Source organism: Sebastes fasciatus, chromosome 20, assembly GCF_043250625.1.
Source record: "Sebastes fasciatus isolate fSebFas1 chromosome 20, fSebFas1.pri, whole genome shotgun sequence".
NCBI classification, from domain to species: domain Eukaryota; kingdom Metazoa; phylum Chordata; class Actinopteri; order Perciformes; family Sebastidae; genus Sebastes; species Sebastes fasciatus.
The window spans coordinates 27,628,276-27,654,143 of NC_133814.1; the positions used below are offsets into that span (position 1 = coordinate 27,628,276).

The following is a 25,868-nucleotide window of genomic DNA, read 5'->3' on the forward strand; positions in this document are numbered from 1 at the left end:
TAAGACCGTTAATCCAGCGTGGTAAACACGACACATCCAGTAAAGGATGGAAACACATTGACAGGAAGAGCAGAGCTAGACAGAGCAGAGCTAAAGCTGCACGCTAACGTCTAAAGAAAGGCCAAAATATGTCCGAAAATAAGTCAAAACAAAGGCTGAAAGAGGCCAAAATATGTCCAAAAATAAGTCAAAACAAAGGCTGAAAGAGGCCAAAATATGTCCAAAAATAAGTCAAAACAAAGGCTGAAAGAGGCCAAAATATGTCCAAAAATAAGTCAAAACAAAGGCTGAAAGAGGCCAAAATGTTGTCCGAAATATGGTCTAAAAAATGTCCCAAAAGAAGGCCGACATTTGTCCAAAATATGTCCAAAAAAGGCAGAAAAAAATGCCAAAGTATGTCAAAACAACGGCTGAAAAAAGTCAGAAACAAAAGCCGAAATATGTCCGAAAAAAAGTGTGAAAAAGTTAACAGGAAGCGTTATGGTATGGTGGTAACGTTATGGTATGGTGGTAACGTTATGGTATGGTGGTAACGTTATGGTATGGTGGTAACGTTATGGTATGGAGGTAACGTTATGGTATGGTGGTAACGTTATGGTATGGAGGTAACGTTATGGTATGGTGGTAACGTTATGGTATGGAGGTAACGTTATGGTATGGTGGTAACGTTATGGTATGGAGGTAACGTTATGGTATGGAGGTAACGTTATGGTATGGTGGTAACGTTATGGTATGGAGGTAACGTTATGGTATGGAGGTAACGTTATGGTATGGTGGTAACGTTATGGTATGGAGGTAACGTTATGGTATGGAGGTAACGTTATGGTATGGTGGTAACGTTATGGTATGGTGGTAACGTTATGGTATGGTGGTAACGTTATGGTATGGAGGTAACGTTATGGTATGGTGGTAACGTTATGGTATGGTGGTAACGTTATGGTATGGAGGTAACGTTATGGTATGGAGGTAACGTTATGGTATGGTGGTAACGTTATGGTATGGCGGTAACGTTATGGTATGGCGGTAACGTTATGGTATGGAGGTAACGTTATGGTATGGAGGTAACGTTATGGTATGGTGGTAACGTTATGGTATGGAGGTAACGTTATGGTATGGCGGTAACGTTATGGTATGGCGGTAACGTTATGGTATGGCGGTAACGTTATGGTATGGCGGTAACGTTATGGTATGGCGGTAACGTTATGGTATGGAGGTAACGTTATGGTATGAAGGTAACGTTATGGTATGGTGGTAACGTTATGGTATGGAGGTAACGTTATGGTATGAAGGTAACGTTATGGTATGGCGGTAACGTTATGGTATGGCGGTAACGTTATGGTATGGAGGTAACGTTATGGTATGGCGGTAACGTTATGGTATGGAGGTAACGTTATGGTATGGCGGTAACGTTATGGTATGGCGGTAACGTTATGGTATGGTGGTAACGTTATGGTATGGTGGTAACGTTATGGTATGGAGGTAACGTTATGGTATGGTGGTAACGTTATGGTATGGAGGTAACGTTATGGTATGGTGGTAACGTTATGGTATGGAGGTAACGTTATGGTATGGAGGTAACGTTATGGTATGCAGGTAACGTTATGGTATGGTGGTAACGTTATGGTATGGTGGTAACGTTATGGTATGGAGGTAACGTTATGGTATGGTGGTAACGTTATGGTATGGCGGTAACGTTATGGTATGGGGGTAACGTTATGGTATGGAGGTAACGTTATGGTATGGTGGTAACGTTATGGTATGGTGGTAACGTTATGGTATGGTGGTAACGTTATGGTATGGAGGTAACGTTATGGTATGGTGGTAACGTTATGGTATGGAGGTAACGTTATGGTATGGAGGTAACGTTATGGTATGGAGGTAACGTTATGGTATGGTGGTAACGTTATGATATTGCGGTAACGTGGCGGTGGAGCCGGCCATCGCTCTCGTCTCCGTGGTCAGACGGGCCGACGCTACGACTGTAGAGCACCCAGATACTGACATTTGTGTTCTCTGCATTGAAACGGCCCCGATGGAGCTGACCATGGATGGATAAAGAGAACGGAGCTGACGGGAGAGCTAGAGACCACCTTGGAGAAGTTAGAGGAAGTAGACACGTGGGACTACGTCCGCTTTTCAAAATAAGGTGTTAACAAAGGGAACTGTAGATACTAAATACATCTATGGAAATCAGATTGATGGATTATATTCACCAGAAGTATAAAACATTATAGATTAAAAAGATAATCCCACTAATCTGTGAGGGAAACGTCTTTATTCTTTGATATTTTTGCCGGTTGCTGGATAATCAATAATTCCTGACAATAACTGATATATTTGACTTCAGGACATCTCTGACTACCTATATGCTGAAAATCAAACATTATTACTGGATTCATTTAGATATTTTCCAAAGTAAAAGTCTCTAGAAGTGATGATTCAGCTTGTTCTCGAGGTCTGGAGTTAAAAAAGTTAACAAAAAGCGCTCGTAGAAACAGCCTCGTGGAGGTCTGCTCTCTCCTTCTGGTTTCCTCCTGAAGTCTGGTTGAACCAAACTGAAGCCTGTAATATCTGACTAACACACACACACACACACTCAGGTAACAGGCTGTGCGTGTGCGTGCGTGTATGTGTGTGTGTGTGTGTGTGTGTGTGTGTGTTGTCGTGGCGGATGGTCGGATGGTAGACGAGGGGGCGTCCTCGCTGCTGTACGATGGTGTGTGTGAGGACATTCATGGAAACAACCTGAAACAACCTGTACGAGACACACACACACACACACACACACACACACACACACACACACACACGGGAACAATGAGTGCAGCCCGGAGTATCTTCAGTCGTGACTGGAAGTTTTCTGAGTCATCGGCTCATGAGATGGATCTCTGACTGATTTCATCTCTCTCTCTCTCCGTCCTCCCACTCTCTCTCTCTCTCTCTCTCTGCAGCGTTCCTCTCGTTCCCCACCTCTCAATATTCCTCTACCCCCCCACTCTCTCTCTCTTTTACTCTCTCCCCCCCTCCGTTCTGTCTCTCCTCTCCAGACTGCAGCTGCTGGTGTTTTACAGTAAATTGATCAGAACGACTTCTTTCTTTTCTCACCACACTTCTTTACAACTGAAGTGATTTCAGTCCTCTGATGTTTCATTCAGATCAGTGATACAGAAAACTGAAAAATATGCAAATATATATATATAGTTTTGTAAAAAAAAAGTGTTTAGGTAACACTCTATAATAACTAAAGATGCACCGGTCATACAGATACCTGGGCTCTGGGTATCGGCCGATACCGAGTACCGATCTGATGCCAGTGTTTAAGTGTGTTGGAAATGTTCTTTTATGAGTAAGGCAACATCAGGCTTGACTTTAACATTGTTTTATTAACTTTAGAAAACAAAATGTAACAAATAAATTACATTTTTTATTTTATTTATAAAAATTACATTTTTATTTTTTTATTAAGATTAATAAATCGTACATCAGCAACTTGGTAAAAAATCTTAAAACTTAACAACATTTTTATTTATTATTAAAATAATAAATTGTACATCAGTAACTTGGTAAAAAATCTTAAAAATGAACAGATTTTTTATTTATTCAAATAATAAATCGTACACCAACAACTTAATTTCGACCCGATGAGGATCCAAACAGGATCCAAACGTAGTCAGTAAAGATATGGTGGCGTAGTGGAGGAGCGTGCCGGTGTTAGCGTTCGTAAAATGGATCATGTCAGCATGTTGTCTAATCTGAAGTCACAGAAACACAGTTCTGTGTGTGAGTGACATCGGCTCCAACAATCATTAGTCATTGTTAATTTTCTTCTTTTCACTTTGAGTCATCTTCCTGACAGTCACAGTGAAGTGAAGAGCGCTGATTCATCCCATCAGGGTTCAGTTTAATGACTCTGAAGGGACGAGTTACTGGATCACTTCACTTAACTTCATCTCTTTACAGTCGTCTTTAATCTCTGACTGAACGTTTCCGTCAGTAGAGAGACTTTCTGTCCGTTTGGTTTGGAAGAGTTATTCCCTGCAGGTTTATACGGAGAGTTTACGTCTTCACATTTAACTGCAGCGTTTCTTATTGTTTAAAACCTGAATGTCCAGCAGAAGATCCAGTTGTCCTTCACTAGACCAGACGCTTCAGAGAACATTGATCTGTTCTCCTTCTGGAACCCGATCCCACACAACTAAACTACATCCTCAATCCCGTCATGAGGGAAACGTCATTTCTGAAAAATGTCGGACAAAAAAAGTTTGAAAAAAATCAGAAAAATAAGATCTGAAAAATAAGATCTGAAAAATATCCCAAAAAAAGTCTGGGGGAAAAAAAGATCTGAAAAAAATCTGAAAAAAAAGTCTGAAAAAGTCACAGTTTGAAACACTTGATTAACGCTGTTAATTTAAATAAAGCAAACGGTGCAACAACAGGGGTGCAGGGATGACCGTCGCTGATCGGTTAAACGCCGCTGCTTCAACTGTGCCGCTTCATTCATAAACAAGTTTACTCTAGTATTGATTTAAGACAAGAGGAGAGCATCTCTCTTCTTCTGATGATATTAAAACTCAAGTTAAACTTTGCTGTCGGCTTCACGACTCATTAAAAGAAGACGGAGAGAGAGATGGCGAGAGAGATGGCGAGGGCGAGCGGTAGAAGAGACAGAAAAAGAGAGAAAGAAGAGTTATTTTCTGGTTGTTTCACGGCCGTTCCGTTCAACAGCAGAAATAAATAACCATCAAACACTCAGCTGATGATTCACTGTGGCAGACGCTCTTAGATTCATTTCATTCATTACATCACCGTGCAGCAGGAAATATCATCACAGAGACAAAACCAAACATTCATTTCTTTCTACGTGTTGTTTAGCTGAAACAGGCGACACGCTGAACTGCAGAGTTTACGATACTGGTTATTACGTCAGCGACTCATTTCCCTTAAAGCATCAGTAGGCGAGATCGGAGCAAATGATTACGTTAATGCCTATTTCTCTCCTCAGATGTTCTCAGAATCATCTTGTAGTGCACGGTTTAGCTGTAACATCAGAACGTTTGTGACGCCGACGCCATTGTGAAGGAACGCCAAGTTCTGATCACATGACCGGAGCTCAGCCAATAGGAACGCTCTCTCTCTCTGAAATGACCTGTGATTGGTCAAAGTCTCCCGTCACAGTCTAGATGTTGAAAGGTTATTATGAGATTTTCTGCCTACTGCAGCTTTAATCTTCACGGGTCTTTAGACCGCGGTGGAAACACGGACAACAGGGGGCTGAAGGAACCTTTTAGTTCCTTTAGAAGTAGTTCCAGGCACTAAAAGTCCTCCCTTGTTACACTCGTTATTATTCCATGTATATTCTCCGTCAGCTGCTCTGCGTGTCGCTCGTCGTACATCGCCACTCGCTGTGAAGGTATTTTGAGAATGCAGTTTAGTTGAATGGGAGCGTGATCTTTAGGAGACACGGCTGCCTTCACATCTGGATTCACTCAGATGGATTCATCCACGTTAAGAAGGTTGCTGAACGACCTTCATCGTGGTTAAAGAAGAAGCTGCGTTGACTGTGTGTTTGAAACAGGAAGTTGATGTTGGCGTGAGCGGAGGTTGTGATGTTGCTGTTGACTGCGGCGCTGCGGCGAGCTGAGGGAGTCTGTCAGCGCAGGATAAGCGGCGCTGTGTGACACCACGGGAGGCGCTAATGCAACATTTGTGTGATTGATGCGAGTCATTTCCTCGCTGTCATACACTCCTGGAGGTGCTGCTGGGAGAACTCCCATAAAGCATCTCATCACACACACACGCCGTACAGCCCATTAGAGTCGACGCTCTCTGCTATATGCTGAGTCGTGACTCGACACGCTGACAGTGACGAGTCATTTACGAGTGTCGAGACAACAATAACTCCTCCGCCAATCCACCCAACAGAAGGTGTTTGTGTGTTCGGAGGATTCGTGGTGCAACATTTCACTCAAACAGCCGGTTAATCTGCGCTTTATTTAGTAAATCAAACGGAGTCTTCCTGTGTGAGTCTGCTGCATTAAACAGCTCAACGCTCTCCGAGCCGCGGATTCTTCTTTCTACCTTCCACTCTCAGCTTTTGTTCAGCAGCCCACGTGTTTCTCAGCGTGGACGACGATGTCCTCGAGGAATCGAAGGGTTAAAATGTCCTTTTAAATCCAGGGACAGACGACAACATTCACATCACGTGGACTCTCACAGACAGACAATACTGAAAGTCTCTGATAATCAAACGATGTTTTATACAAAATACAACCAGTTAACAGAAATAAAACAGTATGAAAATATAAAATATATATATGAATATTATATACATTTTTATTTATTTATTATTATCATTACTATATATTTATTTATTTTATTCACACATTTTAAAAATGAATTTATTATATTTTTTATTTTATAATTTGTATTTATGTATTTTTATTTAATAATATTTATCATTAATATTTATTTATATTCATTTATATATGTTTATTATTATCATTACTATTTATTTATTTATTTTTATTCATAAATTAAAACCATATATTTATTATATATTTTTATTTGAATTAATTTATTTATATATTTTTTATTTTATTATTATAACTACCTGTATGAAATATGATATATATATATTTGTATATATATGTGTATATATATATATACACATATATATATCACAACATTTTGAGGACTCAGTCATAGTCCGAAATATCTTTATACGTTGGAGGAAGTGAGTTGCAGATTACAGGAATAGTTTGACATTTTGAGAAATACACTTGAGAGTTAGACGCTCAGATTGATAACACTCATGAGTATGGAGGACGGAAGCTGCCACAATAAAAAAATCAATCAATAAATAAATAAAAGACTCAATAAATGAATACATATGTCATTAACTGAAGCAAAAATGATATTAAAAATAAAAGTAGCCATTAATTAATTGATAAAATGTGACATAAATTGATATTTCTGTTTTAATTTGCATCTTTATTTATATATCAACGACAGTTTTCCCTTTTATTTACGTACTTGTTTTTATTGATTTTCAGAGTTATTTATTTATAACTCTAAAAATGTATTTTTAATTATTAATTCATTGATTAATAAGACTGCTGCCGTGTTAATCAGACTCATATTGAGATGTGACGATGTGTAAAACTGCCAGAACATTTCCATAATGTGATGCGTGTGTGGCCGCGGCCTCGCGGTGTCTTTGTGATGCATCACTGCACAGATATTCAGATGAGGAGATGTAAATGACTGCATGTTGAACTGGAACCTGCCGAAGCCTCCGTAGTATTTCTCCATCCCTCTCCTGCCTCTCTTCTTCACCTGTTGCTCCTCAATGGGAACCATGGAAACAGAGCCGAGCCAATGAGCAGCAGCCTCCGCCGGTGGTGGTGGTGGTTGCGGCTCGGCTCGTGTCCTCGGCAGGCCGGCGGGATGCTGCCACACGGATTGTTTGGAGTTGTTTGTGATGTCATTGTGTTTATATCACAACCTCATATCTCTTCTTCTATCTTTAAAACACGTCACTGAGCCTCACTGCTGCTCCTTCATCACCATCAACATACTCACTATAGAGGACCACATGTGGATTCATCCGCCGCTTAATATAGTCCCCAACTAATGCACTATTCCCTCCAGTGTGTCTGATATAAGTCTGCAGCTGATTTACAACTTTATTAAACATGAATCTGTAGATTTGTGAAGTTTCAGCGATCTGTTTATTTTTATGTGAAAGTTAAATCAAATATTTTGCCGCTAAAATGAATGAATAATCGTAATAAATAATAATGATAAATAATGCTTATTATCGTGTTGGCCATAATCGTGCAGTTCTAGTTTGTTTTTAGTTACAGTGTTTTTTTGCAGGCTGCACCAGAAGCTTCTGCTTCGGCTGAATTTTAACATTTTTGGTGGATAAATTGCTGGATTTTTAATTTTATTATTAATAATAATTAATTATATTATTTTAATCATGCGTTTTATTGTTTCCTTAAGAAAAAAGACAACAACCTAAACCACAACAAATAAAATAATATGGACATAGTTACTGTAAATTCGAAAACAAAGGGGAAAAAAAGGTAGTATTAATAATAAAATAAAAATATATAAATAAATAAATTCATTAAAAAAAAAATATATATATATATATTGTATTTATTAAAAAATATAGTAAATATTTTGTTATTTATGAATAAAAACAAATAAATAAATAGTAATGATTATAATAAAAAAATATAAAATAAATTAATTAATAGTAATGATAATAATGAATAAATAAAATAAATACAAATTGTAAAATAAAAAATATAATAAATTCAGTTTTTAAATTTACGAATAAAAAATAAAATATTAATGATAATAATAAATATAAATAAATAAAGATGAATGGATGAACTGGGTTTTTAAATGGAAACATAAAGATGGTGTAGTGCAGCGGCTCCTGTGCTCACTATCAATGGTGTCGGCTTTAATAACAGTTATTAACCTCAAGCTGTCAGCCTCATTAACCGCTCCACAATCATTTGACCCCGCGGCGTTTACACCGACACCGTAGACTCCGCTGCCTTTTACAAACAGGGACGACTACGGGAACGCTGTGACGATCGCATGATTGTCCGTAGTTAATCGTGATTACATGCACATTTTGTATCTGTTCTAAATGAACCTTAAAGGATCTGTCAAGTATTTAAAACTCTTATCAACATGGGAGTGGACAAACAGTGTGCTGACTTGACTATGACTCGCCCCAAACTGCATGTGATTATCATAAAGTGGGCATGTCTGTAAAGGGGAGACTCGTGGGTACCCATAGAACCCATTTACATTCACTGATCTGGAGGTCAGAGGTCAAGGGACCCCTTTGAAAATGATCATGACTCCAACATTTAGTGTCAGTTTGGAGCGTTATTTAACTCCTTCATGACCAGCTAGTCTGACATGGTTGGTACCGATGGATTCATCAGGTTTTATAGTTTCTTTGATACCAGTATCGGACTTTCCTTCTGCCTTTTTTTTAACATTTTTCAGATTTTTTTCAAACTTCTTTCTGATATTTTCCGTAATTTTTCGGACTTTTTCAGATTTTTATTTTTTGCTTTTTTGAATATTTTTCTGACATTTTTTGAAAATGTTTCAGACTTTTTTTCTGACATTTATCTGATTTTTTCAGAATTTTTTTCAGATATTTTTCGGACTTTTTTCAGATTTTTATTTTTTGCGTTTTTTGAAAATTTTTCGGACTTATTTTGGGGGACATTTTTTTCCCAACAAGCCAGTATGACATGGTTGGTACCGATGGATTCATCAGGTTTTATAGTGTCATATGATACCAGTTGCATTAATGCATCAAAGAAATTAGTGGCGTTAAAACAAATTTGCGTTAACGCGTTAATATGGCGTTAACTTTGACAGCCTTAGCACTTCTTTTAAGCCCAACCGTGATGTTTTCCCTTTAACCGCACTAAGTTAGTGGTACGTTTTGTTGCCCCCTGCCTGTTAACACCGTTGTGTAATATTGGCGTCTCTGACGTGACTCTGACACGCTGTCCTCTGGTGGACCGACGGGTCTATAACACGCTGTCCTCTGGTGGACCGACGGGTCTATAACACGCTGTCCTCTGGTGGACCGACGGGTCTATAACACGCTGTCCTCTGGTGGACCGACGGGTCTATAACACGCTGTCCTCTGGTGGACCGGCGGGTCTATAACACGCTGTCCTCTGGTGGACCGGCGGGTCTATAACACGCTGTCCTCTGGTGGACCGGCGGGTCTATAACACGCTGTCCTCTGGTGGACCGGCGGGTCTATAACACGCTGTCCTCTGGTGGACCGACGGGTCTATAACACGCTGTCCTCTGGTGGACCGGCGGGTCTATAACACGCTGTCCTCTGGTGGACCGACGGGTCTATAACACGCTGTCCTCTGGTGGACCGGCGGGTCTATAACACGCTGTCCTCTGGTGGACCGACGGGTCTATAACACGCTGTCCTCTGGTGGACCGACGGGTCTATAACACGCTGTCCTCTGGTGGACCGGCGGGTCTATAACACGCTGTCCTCTGGTGGACCGGCGGGTCTATAACACGCTGTCCTCTGGTGGACCGGCGGGTCTATAACACGCTGTCCTCTGGTGGACCGGCGGGTCTATAACACGCTGTCCTCTGGTGGACCGGCGGGTCTATAACACGCTGTCCTCTGGTGGACCGGCGGGTCTATAACACGCTGTCCTCTGGTGGACCGGCGGGTCTATAACACGCTGTCCTCTGGTGGACCGGCGGGTCTATAACACGCTGTCCTCTGGTGGACCGGCGGGTCTATAACACGCTGTCCTCTGGTGGACCGACGGGTCTATAACACGCTGTCCTCTGGTGGACCGACGGGTCTATAACACGCTGTCCTCTGGTGGACCGGCGGGTCTATAACACGCTGTCCTCTGGTGGACCGGCGGGTCTATAACACGCTTTGGAGTGATACCGTGTTGATGGTTTTTATCCGTGTAACAGGAAGCCGTGAGTCAAACCCAACAACCAGCAGTCCCCCTCCTCAGGGAGAATGACTGTGATATCCTGATTTTTATTACTTTTTGAGTGTATGTAGTGTTTTTGCTGCAGTGACTGTTGTTGTTGTCTCTCTGCAGCATCTCACTGAATTTAATCTCCTGTTCCTCTCGTCGTCGTCGTCACCTCCCCGCTCGCCTTTTTGTTCTCAGCCTCTCAGAGCCTGAAGCTGCTGAAGCTGCTGCTGCTGCTGCTGCCCCTCCTCCACCAGCTTTACATAGTGGGGCTGTGTGTGTGTGTGTGTGTGTGTGTGTGTGCGTGCGCGTGTGCGTGTGCGTGTGTGTGTGCCATATCACTGAGTACACCAACATATGCACACACACACACACATGATGCCTCGCTATCCGCCTCCTCTTCCCAAACATCCCTCTCTCATTATTTCCCTCCCTCTCTCTGTTCTCTCATTCACTCTCTCGCTGTGTGTGTTTATATGTGTGTGTGTGTGTTTGTGCGTGCGTGTGTGTGTGTGCGTGCCAATGCGTCGCGATGCCGCCGGTGAACAGGTGTTCAGTACAGCCAGCCAGCGCCGGCGCTCCACAGTAGGGAGCAGATAGAGACACGCTCATCCAGGATCGAGCATCACACGTGGGGGCATCCAGAGTCCGACCCCTCCAGAGATGATGTGGAGCTCCAGAAGCAGCCGGGAGGCTTCAGACAGAGAGATCTAACCCAGCGGAGGAGACTCACCGCCTGGGCTGGATCTGCTGCTGAAACAGCCTCATTCACCTCCACTCTCTCCACGGAGAGTTTCACATCTAGTTGAATGCTACTTCCACAGCTTCCAAGCAACTTTTTGCGCCTCGGTTTGGATCCGACAGGTGAAGCAGGAGAGGCGAGAGGTGCAGGATTTCGTCCGCTGGTACCCAGTTTCAGCCGAGCTGGGACTGTTGACGAACGTTTCTCCGCTCGTCTTTGTTGGATTTTGCTGCAGCGTGAAGTCAGACTGCAGCTCTGAGTCGCTGCCGTTCTTCTGAGAGACGGAGCAGAGATGTCAGGAGACGTTTGACCAGATGAAATCGATCCCGTCTGAGGGGACGGTTTGACGCGACGGAGCGAGGAGAAGGGGTTCTGATTTATCTTGTTTGATTCGGTGAGCGTTGGGTGTTTGGATGTTTGGATGTTTGGACTGCGGGTCGATGGAAGGTGTGAGAACTTTCTGAACGTCCTCTTTCGGATCTCTTTCCTCTCGTTCTGCTGTGAGTTCACCTGGAAACACCTGTCGAGGACAAACTCTCTTCAGCTGTGGATTTATTGTCCTCAGGTTCTGATCCGTGCCTGTGTTCTGCTGTGTGTGTGTGTGTGTGTGTGTGTGTGTGTGTGTGTGTGTGTGTGTGTGTGTGTGTGTGTGTGTGTGTGTGTGTGTGTGTGTGTGTGTGTGTGTGTGTGTGTGTGTGTCAGGTCGGACAGTAAGGTCTACCGGTTGGCCCAGAGGTGGAACCAGAGGGCGGCGGGAGATGCTCTGATCCTGAAGCCCCTGTTCAACACGGGAATCACCCGATCGTCTCTCAGCCTGGACAGGTGAGGACACACACACACCTGCACTCTGGACTCCATTCACCGATGTATCACAAGGTTTCATTTTACCATTTCTAAACAGATCTTTTTAATGCCAGAATGGATATATCTGCTTCATCTGAGTCTATGTGGAGGTAGAAGGAAGTTAACGCTTTTATTTTATTCTGAGTAACGTGACGTCATATCCGTTCCGTATCCGTCAACCAAAACAAACCTCAGAGAGTCTAAAACGTTGGAGGGTCAGCATGGATACGACCTGCACCCTCCCATGTTAAATCCAGCGTGGTAAACACTACACATCCAGTAAAGGATGGAAACACTTTGGGTTTCACACATTGACAGGAAAAGCAGAGCTAGACAGAGCAGAGCTAAAGCTGCATGCTAACTTCTGAAAAAGACCAAAATGCGTCCGAAAATAAGTCAAAACAAAGCCCGGAAAAAAGTGAGAAAAAAAAGCCGGAATATGTCTGAAAAAAGGCCGAAAAAATGTCAAAGTGTGTCCAAAACATGTTAAAACAAAAGTCTGAAATATGTCCGAAAAAAGGCCGATATATATCTGAATAAAAGTCAGAAAAATGTCAAAATTATGTCCGGAAAAAAGTGTGAAAAAAGGCTGAAACATGTTGACATTTTTTATTTTTTTTTAAAAGGCTGAAATATGTCCCATAAAATGTCCCAAAAAAGGCCAAAATATGTCAGAAAATAAGTCAGAAAAAAAAGCCGTAATATGTCTGAATTCTTTTTTTTTTTTTTTTTAATGTGTCCGAAAAAATGCAGAAAAAATGCCAAAGTGTGTCCGAAATATGTTCAAACAAAAGTCTGAAATACGTCTGAAAAAAGGCCGATATATATCTGATTAAAAGTCAGAAAAATGTCGGAAATATTTCCAAAAAAAAGACTGAAAGATGTTTGCAAAATGTCCGAAAAAAGTGCGAAAAATTTAGCAGTAAACATTATGGTATGGCGGTAACGTTATGGTATGGAGGTAACGTGGTGGTGGAGCCGGCCGTTGCTCTCGTCTCCGTGGTCAAATGTGCCGACGCTACGACTGTAGAGCACCCAGATACTGACATTTGTGTTCTCTGCATTGAAACGGCCCCGATGGAGCTGACCATGGATGGATAAAGGGAACGGAGCTGACGGGAGAGCTAGAGACCACCTTGGAGAAGTTAGAGGAAGTAGACACGTGGGACTACGTCAGCTTTTCAAAATAAGGTGTTAACAAATAAATCTTAATATCGAATAACAATACATAACGAATCGTCCCCCAGGTACGGTGATAGTATGTCATCAGGTACGGTGATAGTATGTCATCAGGTACGGTGATAGTATGTCATCAGGTACGGTGATAGTATGTCATCAGGTACGGTGATAGTATGTCATCAGGTACGGTGATAGTATGTCATCAGGTACGGTGATAGTATGTCATCAGGTACGGTGATAGTATGTCATCAGGTACGGTGATAGTATGTCATCAGGTACGGTGATAGTATGTCATCAGGTACGGTGATAGTATGTCATCAGGTTCGGTGATAGTATGTCATCAGGTACGGTGATAGTATGTCATCAGGTACGGTGATAGTAGTATGTATGAAAAAACAACATCAATCCAAAACTAGTTCCTCTTCAGGTCTCTGATGTTCATGAAACTCAGAACAAAAGATGAACATCTGTGTTAGAAAACATCTGGTTCAAAGTTACCAGAAGCCTGTGGACATAAAGACTGAAGGAGAAGGGTCAACTACGACTCCCAGGGTGCATTTCAGTAGCAACCAGCCGATCACAGAGCTTCGTAGGAACCCGATCCATCGGTTTGAACTGGTTTACTTCTGGATGGAGCGACGGCATCAGGAGTTATCACCATATCCTTCAATGAAGCTGCAGCTCTGATTCACACGTCTTCTTCTTCTTCTTCTTCTTCTTCTTCTTGTTCTTTTTCTTCTTCTTCTTCTTCTTCTTCTTCTTCTTCTTCTTCTTCTTCGCCATAGCAACAGGGAGCTGAGGCTCATGGGTATTGTAGTGTTAAGAGGCATCCACCAAAATGAGAACTTGATTGTTGGTGGTGGGGGGGGTTACTTGAGCAGGCGGTGACGGTGATGTGATTCAGTTTAACTCGTGGTTGGGTTAGTTTAACCGGCGCTGTTGCCATGGTTACCTGCAGTTTAACACACCTGGAGCTGTGATTTAGAGGATTGCTTTTGATTCATCAGGTTTTCTAGTTTCATATGATGCCAGTATCACACTTTTCTTTTCTTCTGCATTTCTTTCACATCTTCAAACATTTTCAAACATTTCTCAGATTTTTTTTTTTTTTACTTTTTTTCGGACATTTTTTCAAATAATTGTCAGACTTTTTGACTTTTTTTTGGACAAAACCCCTCACACATTCACATATCTGGAGGTCAGAGGTCACGGGACCCCTTTGAAAATGGACATGACAGGTTTTTTTTGCCAAAATTTAGCATAAGTTTGGAGCGTTATTTAACCTCCTTCATGACCAGCTGGTCTGACGATGTGATGGTTGGTACCGATGGATTCATCAGGTTTATAGACAGCCAGTCTCTCACTAGATCCTCTATGAAACATCCTAAACTGGACGCCCCCCCACTGAATATTGTATTCCATTATAAATAAAGTGTTTAACATCCGTTAAATGTGTTCAGATTAACGTGTTGTTCTCCTCCATTAACTGAACCGTATGAATATTTCATGGTTAACCGTGTTTCCTCGGCTGCAGACGTCTGCTGTGTGTTTACTGTCACACTCAACATGGAATTATCATGAACAATTATAGAAGCAATTAGTTCCTTTTTAATAATTTAGAGCCTCTTGTTGGGATCTGAAAGCAGTCGTGTTGAACTAGAGATCTGAAAGCAGTCGTGTTGAACTAGAGATCTGAAAGCAGTCGTGTTGAACTAGAGATCTGAAAGCAGTCGTGTTGAACTAGAGATCTGAAAGCAGTCGTGTTGAACTAGAGATCTGAAAGCAGTCCTGTTGAACTAGAGATCTACACACAGTCAGCCTTTAAAGCTTTAAAGTGATGAAGAGGAGTTCAGCTGGAGACGTTACGGTCGGTGTGTTCCTGCTCCCCTCACCTGTGTCTGCAGGTGCAGCCTGATGGAAACAGTCAGTTTCATTTAGTTCACCAGACACGGATCATTCTACGAGCTGAACAGCAGCTTTACATTCTGTAGATACGGTTGAGCTCCCGCTGCGAGGCCGCAGGTTTCAGGTTTCACCGGTAATGCAGCCGCCATGCGCTCCTGACGCTCCTGACGCTCCTGACGGTCCTGACGGTCCTGACGGTCCTGACGGTCCTGACGGTCCTGACGGTCCTGACGCTCCTGACGGTCCTGACGGTCCTGACGGTCCTGACGGTCCTGACGGTCCCGGTGTGGACGAGACGTGAGGCTAATTTATTAACAGACAGTCTGATCACTTTTGATGTGAATCTGCTCGTTCATTGAATACGTCGTCTCCATTGTGGATCCGTTTCCCAGCTGGTTTAATGCCAGAGCCTTTAGCGTGCTCGCTGTGAGGTCACGTTAAGAGCAGAGGCAGTGAGCCAATCAGCAGCGGCGTGTTGCCTCCCGCTGAGCCGAGAGCACAACAATCAGGTGGAGCGGGGATTATCGTCTGGCGAGACGCTGCAGGTGTGTTTCCTGCAGCAGGTGTGTTTCCTGCAGCTGCTGCTGCGGCGCTCTGCCAAACTGTTTGTTTTCCACCTCAGGAGCTGTTTCACAAAGAATTAGGATGATGATGAGTGATGGAGGCGGCTAGTGAGAACTGAAGCTGACACATAATACAGCACAGAAAACACTGAGATCACTGGAGACAAGTGGACAAACTCTAAAGATCTCTATCTGCACATCCTCTTGTCTTTATTAGATTATTTACACATGTACATCGTCTCAATCAGTGTCCTGATACCAGAGACAATCTCTTTATCAATCAGTGTCCTGATACCAGAGACAATCTCTTTATCAATCAGCGTCCTGATACCAGAGACAATCTCTTTATCAATCAGCGTCCTGATACCAGAGACAATCTCTTTATCAATCAGCGTCCTGATACCAGAGACAATCTCTTTATCAATCAGCGTCCTGATACCAGAGACAATCTCTTTATCAATCAGCGTCCTGATACCAGAGACAATCTCTTTATCAATCAGCGTCCTGATACCAGAGACAATCTCTTTATCAATCAGCGTCCTGATACCAGAGACAATCTCTTTATCAATCAGCGTCCTGATACCAGAGACAATCTCTTTATCAATCAGCGTCCTGATACCAGAGACAATCTCTTTATCAATCAGCGTCCTGATACCAGAGACAATCTCTTTATCAATCAGCGTCCTGATACCAGAGACAATCTCTTTATCAATCAGCGTCCTGATACCAGAGACAATCTCTTTATCAATCAGCGTCCTGATACCAGAGACAATCTCTTCAGTCAATGGAACAAGATTGCTCTCAGAGGACCGACTAAACTAACATCTGTTGCTGCAGCATTTAACAAAGCTCAGAGCAAAATGCATGGATGGATGGAAGAATGGAGATGGAGATGGAGATGGAGATGGAGATGGAGATGGGGATGGAGATGGAAGGATGGAGATGGAGATGGAGATTGAGATGGAGATGGAAGGATGAAGATGGAGAGGGAGATGGAAGGATGGAGATGAAGATAGAGATGGAGATGGAGATGGAGATGAGGATGGAGATGGGGATGGGGATGGAGATAGAGATGGGGGGATGTAGATGGAGATGGAGATGGAGAAGGAGAAGGAGATGGAGAAGGAGATGGAGATGGAAGGATGGAGATAGAGATGGATGGAGATGGATGGAGATGGAGATGGTGATGGAAGGATGGAGATAGAGATGGAGATGGAGATGGATATGGAGATGGATGGAGATGGGGATGGGGATGGAGATGGAGATGGAAGGATGGAGATGGAAGGATGGAGATAGAGATGGAGATGGGGATGGAGATGGAGATGGAGATGGATATGGAGATGGATGGAGATGGAGATGGGGATGGAGATGGAGATGGAGATGGGGATGGAGATGGGGATGGAAGGATGGAGATGGGGATGGAGATGGAAGGATGGAGATAGAGATGGATGGAGATGGTGATGGAAGGATGGAGATAGAGATGGAGAGGGAGATAGAGATGGAGATGCAGATGGAGATGGAGATGGGGATGGAGATGGAGATGGGGATGGAGATGGAGATGGAAGGATGGAGATGGAAGGATGGAGATAGAGATGGAGATGGGGATGGAGATGGAGATGGAAGGATGGAGATGGAAGGATGGAGATAGAGATGGATGGAGATGGAGATGGAGATGGTGATGGAAGGATGGAGATAGAGATGGAGATGGGGATGGAGATGGAGATGGAGATGGAGATGGAGATGGAGATGGAGATGGAGATGGAGATGGATGGAGATGGAGATGGGGATGGGGATGGAGATGGAGATGGAGATGGAGAGGGAGATGGAGATGGAGATGGAGGTGGAAGGATGGAGATGGAGATGGAGGTGGAGATGGAGATGGAGGTGGAGATGGAGGTGGAGAGGGAGATGGAGATGGAGACAGAGATGGAGATGGAGCACCATCTAAAGTCTTTTCACTGCATCGTCAGGGCGGCTTGTCCACTAATTGTAAAGTAGGATCGGTGGTTCGATCCCCGGATCCTCCTGTCCACATGTCCGAGTGAGTAAGACGCTGGGTGTTTCTCAGAGTCCAGGATGCGTCCTAGGTAGGACGGGTCCTTATGTTACAGTTTCTAGAAGGAATATTGATTTTTGAATTCCTCAAAACAATATAAATAGATTCAAAATAAATCAAATCAAATCAACAGGGATTTGGACAATTCATATAATTTATAAACGTACAAAACATACAACCAATATGCTCTCATCAAAGCCACCAGACTCCAGAGAAAGAAACAGCAATCTGACCTCTCTGATTGTAAAACACACTTCAAACTCAAAAGCAACTAAATAAAACTCCACTGTCTCTCCACTGTTCCAACAATCACCAACTCTGGTTTGGTCAAAATAAAGCCTTAATTCACAGAGTTAGTTGTGAAAAGAAACCAGCCGTTATGCTCTCATCAAAGCCACCAGACTCCAGAGAAAGAAACAGCAATCTTACCTCGCCGATTGTAAAATACTTCAAACTCGACAGAAACAAAATCAAACTCATCTAAACCGTCTTGGTTAGTCTCTCCACTGTTCCAACAACCTTTAACTCTGGTTTAGTTGAAATAGACCCTTAATTTACTACGTTAAATCTGTCTAAATCTCTGTCTAAACTGTGCAGACGCAACATGTGAATGGAGGCAGGAGGTGGTCCAACATGTCGGGAGTTATTAATCACAAGAAACATGCTCAGCTTGAGTATAATAATAATATATAAGAGGAGCGATAAGGGAGTTATAGAATAACGTGGCGGTGCCGGAGGCGTTGCAGAGTCTGCTCTGATTTCAGCTTGAAGAACGTGTCACTATACGATATCCGCTCTCCCTCCATCAGAACCGCCTCCAGCGGCCTCCGGTGACCGTCTCGGCGTTTCATTGACGTGTTGAAATGTGTCCAGGCGCGATGTAGAGACTGAGCGTGGGCTGCAGCGACCGGAGGTCATTTAGCCCCTGGATGAAACAATGTGAGAGCTGGAGGTGTTCTGATTTCCTCCACGTTGATCCAGTCAGAGGTCGTGATACTTCAGAGACAAGCTGACTAATATTCATCTGTTTCTACTGTTTCTGTGGCTCCTTCAGCTGGTTCATGTTTTCCATATAGATCTTTATTTATTTATTTATATATATAGCACCTGTCAAGTGTCCAGTGCAGACCACCCACAGCATTCTGTTGATATTTCTGTTTTAATTTCCCTCTTTATTTATTTATCTATCTTTGTATTACTTCCCCTATCCATCTACTCTTCTTTTTAATTTTCACAATTATTAATTTATTTGTATTAACTTTAAAAAAAAAAAAATTCATTTATTTTTTATTTATTTTAGATTTATTTTTAAATGTATTTAATAATGTATTTATATAACTGTGTTTATTCATTAATTATTACATTTTATTTATTCATTTATTTATTATTTTTTTAATTTATTTTTTTAACTTTTAAATTATTATTTTGCATTAATGTTTTTATTATTTTAGATTTATTTTTAAATGTATTTAATAATTTATTTATATAACTGTTTATTCATTAATTATTACATTTTATTTATTCATTTATTTATTATTTTTTTAATTTATTTTTTTAACTTTTAAATTATTATTTTGCATTAATGTTTTTATTATTTTAGATTTATTTTTAAATGTATTTAATAATTTATTTATTTAACTGTGTTTATTCATTCATTATTATATTTCATTTTTTTATTTATTCATTTTTTTATTTTTTTTATTTTTTATTTATTTTAGATTTATTTTTAAATGTATTTAATAATGTATTTATTTAACTTTATTCATTCATTATTATATTTCATTTTTTTATTTATTCATTTTTTTATTTTTTTTATTTTTTATTTATTTATTTTTTTAAACTTTTAAATTATTTTTTTTTGCATTTATGTTTTATTTATTTTAGATTTATTTTTAAATGTATTTAATAATGTATTTATTTAACTTTATTCATTCATTATTACATTTTATTTATTTATTCATTTATTCATTTATTCATTTATTTATTAAATGCATGATTTTTCCCAAACTTTTTTATTTCTGTATTAATTTCTTTCTACATTTCTTTATGCATTTCTGTCACTCAACATGTGTCAGCTGATTGATGATGTAGTTTCTAGTGTCTCTTCTTCCTGATCTTTACTCTTCTGTTCATCCTCTTCACTCCTTCTTTACTCTCTTCACTCATCAACAGCTCCCTCCTTCAGGCAGAGGAAGTAACTACCTCTTATCTCTCCCTCCATCCCTCCATCCCTCCATCTGTCCGTCCCAGCAGACGCCTCCCGGGTGTCATGACCCAGCAGATGCAGAACCTGCAGTTGTCCCAGACCAGGAAGTGCCCCGGTGGGCCGGCGTCCCCGAGCGCCGCCAAGCGCCTCTACAGGAACCTGTCGGAGAAGCTGCGAGGAAGCACCTCCTCCTTCGAAGATGCCTACTTCTTCGGCAAGACGGACCGCCTCCGCAAAGCCTCGGTGAGTCTGCTGGAGAGGAAGAGGAGGACGAGTTCATCTGAATCATGATGTCACTGTGAGCTTCTGGCCGTCAGCGGCTGGAATGATGATGTCACATGTTTTTATGGACGTTTGTGACGTGTTTTACTTAGTTTACCTATTTTAAGCCAAACCGTGACGTTTTCCCTTACCTTAACTAAGTGGTTTTCTTGCTAACTGTGGACGTTTGCGTGGCGTTCAAGTGACACGTGAATAGGCAGAAATGCGTCTTCATGACACGCTGAATGTCCGTGTGATGTCGTGGTATTTATACGCCTTCCCATGAGACCGGGTTGAGGTACCACACCATCTTGGTTGTTGAATTTTAAAATGCTATGGAACCGCTGACCTTGCAGTTCTGTGTTATGCTGTAACCTCTCAGCTACCAAGGCGCTCCAAGTCCTGATTTTCTGACCTAAATAAGGTAATAACTATGATCTGCTTCGTCACATTGTTTTGAGTCTTTGACTGTGAAGGAGATATTGTGATATTTCCCATCATAAACACTCAGCAGCAGCAGCAGCTCTGTGAGGCGTCTCTGGTTTAGTGTTTTTGCTGAATGATTTGAGAGAAGAAGGGGAACCCTGTCGGGCTGTTTGTGTCTCAGACTGACGGATCAATAAAGATCTGCTTCAGTGTTTCACTGATTCTGTTAACGGAGACAGAACTCTGCGTTCCTTCTCCTCTTTTATTGGATCTCTGAGCCGCCGCCTCCAGCTGTTCTCATCTCCACGGTTACATCATCAAACCTGCAGCTCAGTTCAAGTGCCTTGCCCAAGGACACTCGACGGAACGGCGTCGCCGGAGAGCATTTGGAGCACTTCTCACTCTTCATCACTTCTCGGTCTCTCCTCCTCCTCATCGTCGTCACGTCCTTCCTGCTGCGCTGAGAAACATTTGGTCTCTGAAAGTCATCATGTGACGAGTGTTACAGGTCGGACTGAGTGTGCTCGCTGACATTTACAGACAGTCAGCAGCAGACATGAAGGAAGAGAGGCGGAGGAGGAGGAGGAGGAGGAGGGAGGTATGACAGAGAGTGGGAGGAAGAGAGGGAGCTCAGAGTGTAATCTGAAATCCATCGAAGACGAGATGGGTCAGAATATTAACAATGAAATAGACTCATTAATAGATAGATAAGTGATGAAGGGTTTTATTTACATGTTAAATAGTTTGAATGAAATGATTTGATGTCGCCACAGTGTTGCATGATGGGAGAAAGAGTATCAGTTTTCTAGTCCAGAAAAGCATCAACTGGACTCTAAAGGTTGAGTTAGTCTCTCTGCAGTCGACTCACTGGTTCCATGGAAGACGTTCAGACTGGGATCATGTTGACGTGCCGTCACCATCAAGTGACACTAGAGGGCGGAGCTAAGAACAACTGAACGCTGAATAAGACATTTTTAGGCGACCAAAATGTTCAGAATCAGAGATGTCTATAGAACCAGAGGAGTCGCCCCCTGCTGGCTGGTAGACAGGATGCAGGTTTAAGGCTCTTCTCAGACCCGGAGGTTGACCTCTGGTCTCAGACCGTAGACGTCTTTGTCCTGCAGATGCTCACCTGTGATAATCCAGTTTCTGGATGACAGACAGCAGGTTTCTCGTCGACTCGTGTGTGAGACTGCAGAAAGCTGAGATTAACCTGATTATTTGAAGTGTACCTGAATGCAGCGAGTGACTGCAGCTGCTTCAATCACTGACAGTCTGCAGCTGCACAACCGAACCAGAACCAGGCTCACCTGCTGCTCCGCCACCTGGCTGGATGGAACACTGCATCAGACCTCCTCCAGGTTTCTCCTGCAGTCATTTTGTGATGAACCTGAAGGGAGATAATGTCTGCTGCTGCTGTTCAGTGTCCAATATGACATTAAAGTGTTTCTCATATTTCCTCTCTGCTGTGACAACAAGTCTACAGAGACGGAGACGCAGTCAACAGAAGACGTTTAAGGACTGATATTTATGTTCCTCTCAAACCAACCGGAGCTCAGAGGTTGATTCTTCACACCGAGAGAGGAGCTTTACTCGTAGGAGTCGGACCGCCGGGATCATTTGTGTTCATTGGTGCTAGACGTGACCGAGAGGAGGAGGAGCTTGTCTCCATGTCAGAAAACGAAACGCCGTCGTGTCTGGGTTCATAACGTCACCCGGCGGCGAGCTGTATTCACATCCAGTGACATCACACTGACTGTGTCTAGCAGCCACACGTCTCTACTGCGCTATGAACCCAGAATAAACAGATTTAATATCAATAAACTGATCCAAATGATGCTGAAATAACGACATCATGATGCTGATCAGTCAATCATTAGTTTGGTCCGCTCTCTGTACAGATATGATGAACTATCGGAGCTCATAGCTCACTGCTTCTTCATATTGACGTCTGCATCTTAACTGTGACAGAACTGTTGTGATCTGACTGTAGTTTGCTGTTTGTGCCGGTCCTGAGTAGTGAATGTGTTTTAGTGTTTTAGTGCCGGTCCTGAGTAGTGAATGTGTTTCCTCCCTGCAGACCATGCAGGGCAGCGACTGTATCTTCGAGGCGGTGGAGCAGCAGGACCTGGACACGGTGCAGATCCTCCTCTACCAGTTCTCGGCCGAGGAGCTGGACCTGAACACCCCCAACAGCCAGGGCCTGACACCGCTGGACATCGCCATCATGACCAACAACACGCCCATCGCCAAGCTGCTGCTGAAGGCCGGCGGCAAGGAGAGTCCCCACTGTGAGTACGCCACGCCTTCGTCCTGTTGTTTTCTATGTGATGATGATGATGATGATGATGATGAGGGCGCTGTGATCGCGGTCATCGCTGTTCAAGACATTAAGAAACGAGCTCAGATGAACTTCAAACAGAAACTTTCCCGACGACGTGTCTGTCGTGTCTCTGTCGTCTCAACACACTTATTGTAGAAGTAGTGATATCGTTGCACACTTTCAGACGGTCTCCCCGTGGGGACCAACAGAACCCATTTACATTCACACATCTGGAGGTCAGAGGTCAAGGGACCCCTTTGAACATGGACATGACAGTTTTTCCTCTCCAACATATAGTGTCAGTTTGGAGCGTTATTTAACCTCCTTCATGACCAGCTAGTCTGACCTGGTTGGTACCGATGGATTCATCAGGTTTATAGTTTCACATGATATATCGGACTTTCTTTTGGACATTTTTCAGACTTTTATATTTTTATATATATATATATATATAATATATATATTATTATTATTTTTTTTTTCTGTAATGTGTGTGTGTGTGTGTGTGTGTGTGTGTGTGTGTGTGTGTGTGTGTGTGTGTGTGTGTATGTAGAGTAGTTTGAGTGATGCTGTGGATCAGACAGAGTGTGTGTTTCTGTCTGCAGCCCAGTCTGGGTCTCCTCTACCTGGACCCCCCCCCCCCCCCCCCACACACACACACACACACACACACACACACACACACACACACAGTGTTTCCCTCCATCAGTCCTCTGGTTGTCCTCCATAAACCCTCCTGAGACCAAAGACAGGTGGTTCTTACCTTCCTGATGAAACCCCCATCAGCCCCCCACGCTGTCTGGCTGTGTGTGTGTGTGTGTGTGTGTGTGTGTGTGTGTGTGTGTGTGTGTGTGTGTGTGTGTGTGTGTGTGTGTGCGTGCGCGCGCGCGCGTGCGTGCGTGCGTGTGTGTGCGTGCGTGCATGTGTGTGCCTCCTGCGTGACTGAACAGCTTTAACGAGGTTTGTCATTTAATGGTTTAACTTTTCCAATGATGCATGAAACGCCGGGGCAATTACTGCTAAGTGATTTATTGTGGCGGGGGGGGGGTGGCGAGCGCTGCTCTCCACACAGCGGCAGTGGCGGCGGCGTGGACTCTGGGCGGCAGTACTGGTGTGTACTGGGTCTGTACTGGTGGATACTGGTCTGTACTGGTGGATACTGGTCTGTACTGGGTCTGTACTGGTGTGTACTGGTGGATACTGGTCTGTACTGGGTCTGTACTGGTGTGTACTGGGTCTGACTCCGCCCGCGCTGCGGTGACACCGACCGGGCGAAAACTGTCAAAGCTTCACCTTACCAAGACGGAGAACCGGCAACGAGCCAGTTCATAGAAAAGTGGAGCGTTTCATTCCTTTATATTCATTATAGATATAAATCTATAATCAGATGGTAAATAAAGATATTCTATTGTATATGTGTATATCTGGAGCGCAGCGCTGGAGGAGGACAACGAGCATCTCACTGCACGATGGAGACAATTCAAAACCTTGAAACTCCAACAGAGCGTTAGAGACGGAGGTTAAAGAGGAGCTGCAGAACAGCTGCTGTGAAAACAGGAAAGTGTTTTTTGAACATTAAAGCAGGTAAACATGTTCTAGTAGAAACCTAAAATACAAGAATGAAGCTGAAGATGAGCGTTACAGATCCTCTTTACCTTCACTGAACCAGCAGCATCCCTTTACAACACTCCCAGGTTACTGGCTTCCTTCTCATGGAACTGTACCAACTTAAAGGGAATTCATTGTCAGTCGCTGCAGTGTTTTCTCTCCTCCTCCTCTTCTTCTTCTTCTTCTTCAGAGTTTCATAACTCCTCTCCATCCTCCCTCCCTGCAGTTGGACGGCCAGCGTTGGTCCTTTCATGGTCACATGCTCAGAGACAGCTCTCACATGGACGCTGCAGTGTGTTCTATAAAAGATGGCTGCTGGCCTTGACAGAGCTGAACCTGCATCCTCCAACTCCTCCACAAACTCATGTTCCTTTATATTAACCAGAGACACGACTCTCTCTCCGTTAAGGCCCACGGCGAGGACACATGTGGTGCTCTCGGTCGCTGAGTTTGTTCAACTGTGATGAAATAATTGTTCCTGTTCCTCCGTTTCAAGGGACTGTTGGCGTTGGTTGAAGAAGGTTGAAGTATTGTTGTTAATGCAGCGCTGCGTCTGTGTGTCTCCTCTCTGACCGACGTGATGTGTGGTCTTTCTGGTGTTTGAGGCGTTGGTAGTTGAGGTTTTGTTAATGCAGCGCTGCGTCTGTGTGTTTCCCGCCGTAGTTGTGAGCGTGGAGAGTCGGGAGGCCCACCTGAGCTCTCTGGTGTCGGAGGCGGAGCGGCGGGCGGCCGACCTGGCGGCTCAGGCTCAGAAAGACGGCCTCTCTCTGGAGGCCTGCCAGAAGGACAAACAGCTGAGAGCCTGGGAGTGGAGGATCAAGCTGTACAAACGCATGAGGACGGGCTTCCAGCATGCACGTGAGTCAACTCGCTCAGTTACAGCTGACCTCTAATCAGCAGAGCCCTTCATTAAATCCTTTTGATTCTTTTACATTCATTCATTTATTCTTTTGTCCAAAAGCAGCTTTTACAGACGAGGCTGCGGCAGATCAAGGAGAAACCTTCCACAACAAGTGGCACTAATTTCATCTCCCACCTGACACACGAGGCAGGAGATAAAACACAAGTGGTGCAGGAACTAATCAGCTGGCTTCCTTTAGTTCTATACAGTATAGACGAGTCAGCACTCTCTGAAGAGGATCTGATCGTTTTATTTATTTCTATTTGATTCAAGATGCAAAACGAGACGAAAAACGAGACCTAAAACGACTACAAAGAGATATAAAACAGGAT

At 43.1% G+C, this 25,868-nt stretch overlaps 2 protein-coding genes across 4 annotated transcripts in view; both read left to right on the top strand.

Moving 5' to 3' along the window:
• Window positions 1-25,868, top strand: part of cox11 (cytochrome c oxidase assembly homolog 11 (yeast)) — a 173,257-nt gene that overhangs the window by 71,662 nt on the left and 75,727 nt on the right. The gene's annotated exons all lie outside the window — the stretch shown is intronic.
• ankfn1a (ankyrin repeat and fibronectin type III domain containing 1a) overlaps window positions 1-25,868 on the top strand; it is a 113,410-nt gene that overhangs the window by 37,505 nt on the left and 50,037 nt on the right. For 2 of the 3 annotated variants that reach the window (XM_074620724.1, XM_074620725.1), the window contains exons 7-10: window positions 11,968-12,087; window positions 20,062-20,260; window positions 22,785-22,995; window positions 25,299-25,493. In XM_074620724.1, coding sequence (XP_074476825.1) covers window positions 11,968-12,087; window positions 20,062-20,260; window positions 22,785-22,995; window positions 25,299-25,493 — 725 coding nt within the window. The remainder of the gene's footprint in view (window positions 1-11,967; window positions 12,088-20,061; window positions 20,261-22,784; window positions 22,996-25,298; window positions 25,494-25,868) is intronic. The other variant, XM_074620726.1, reaches the window with a different exon arrangement.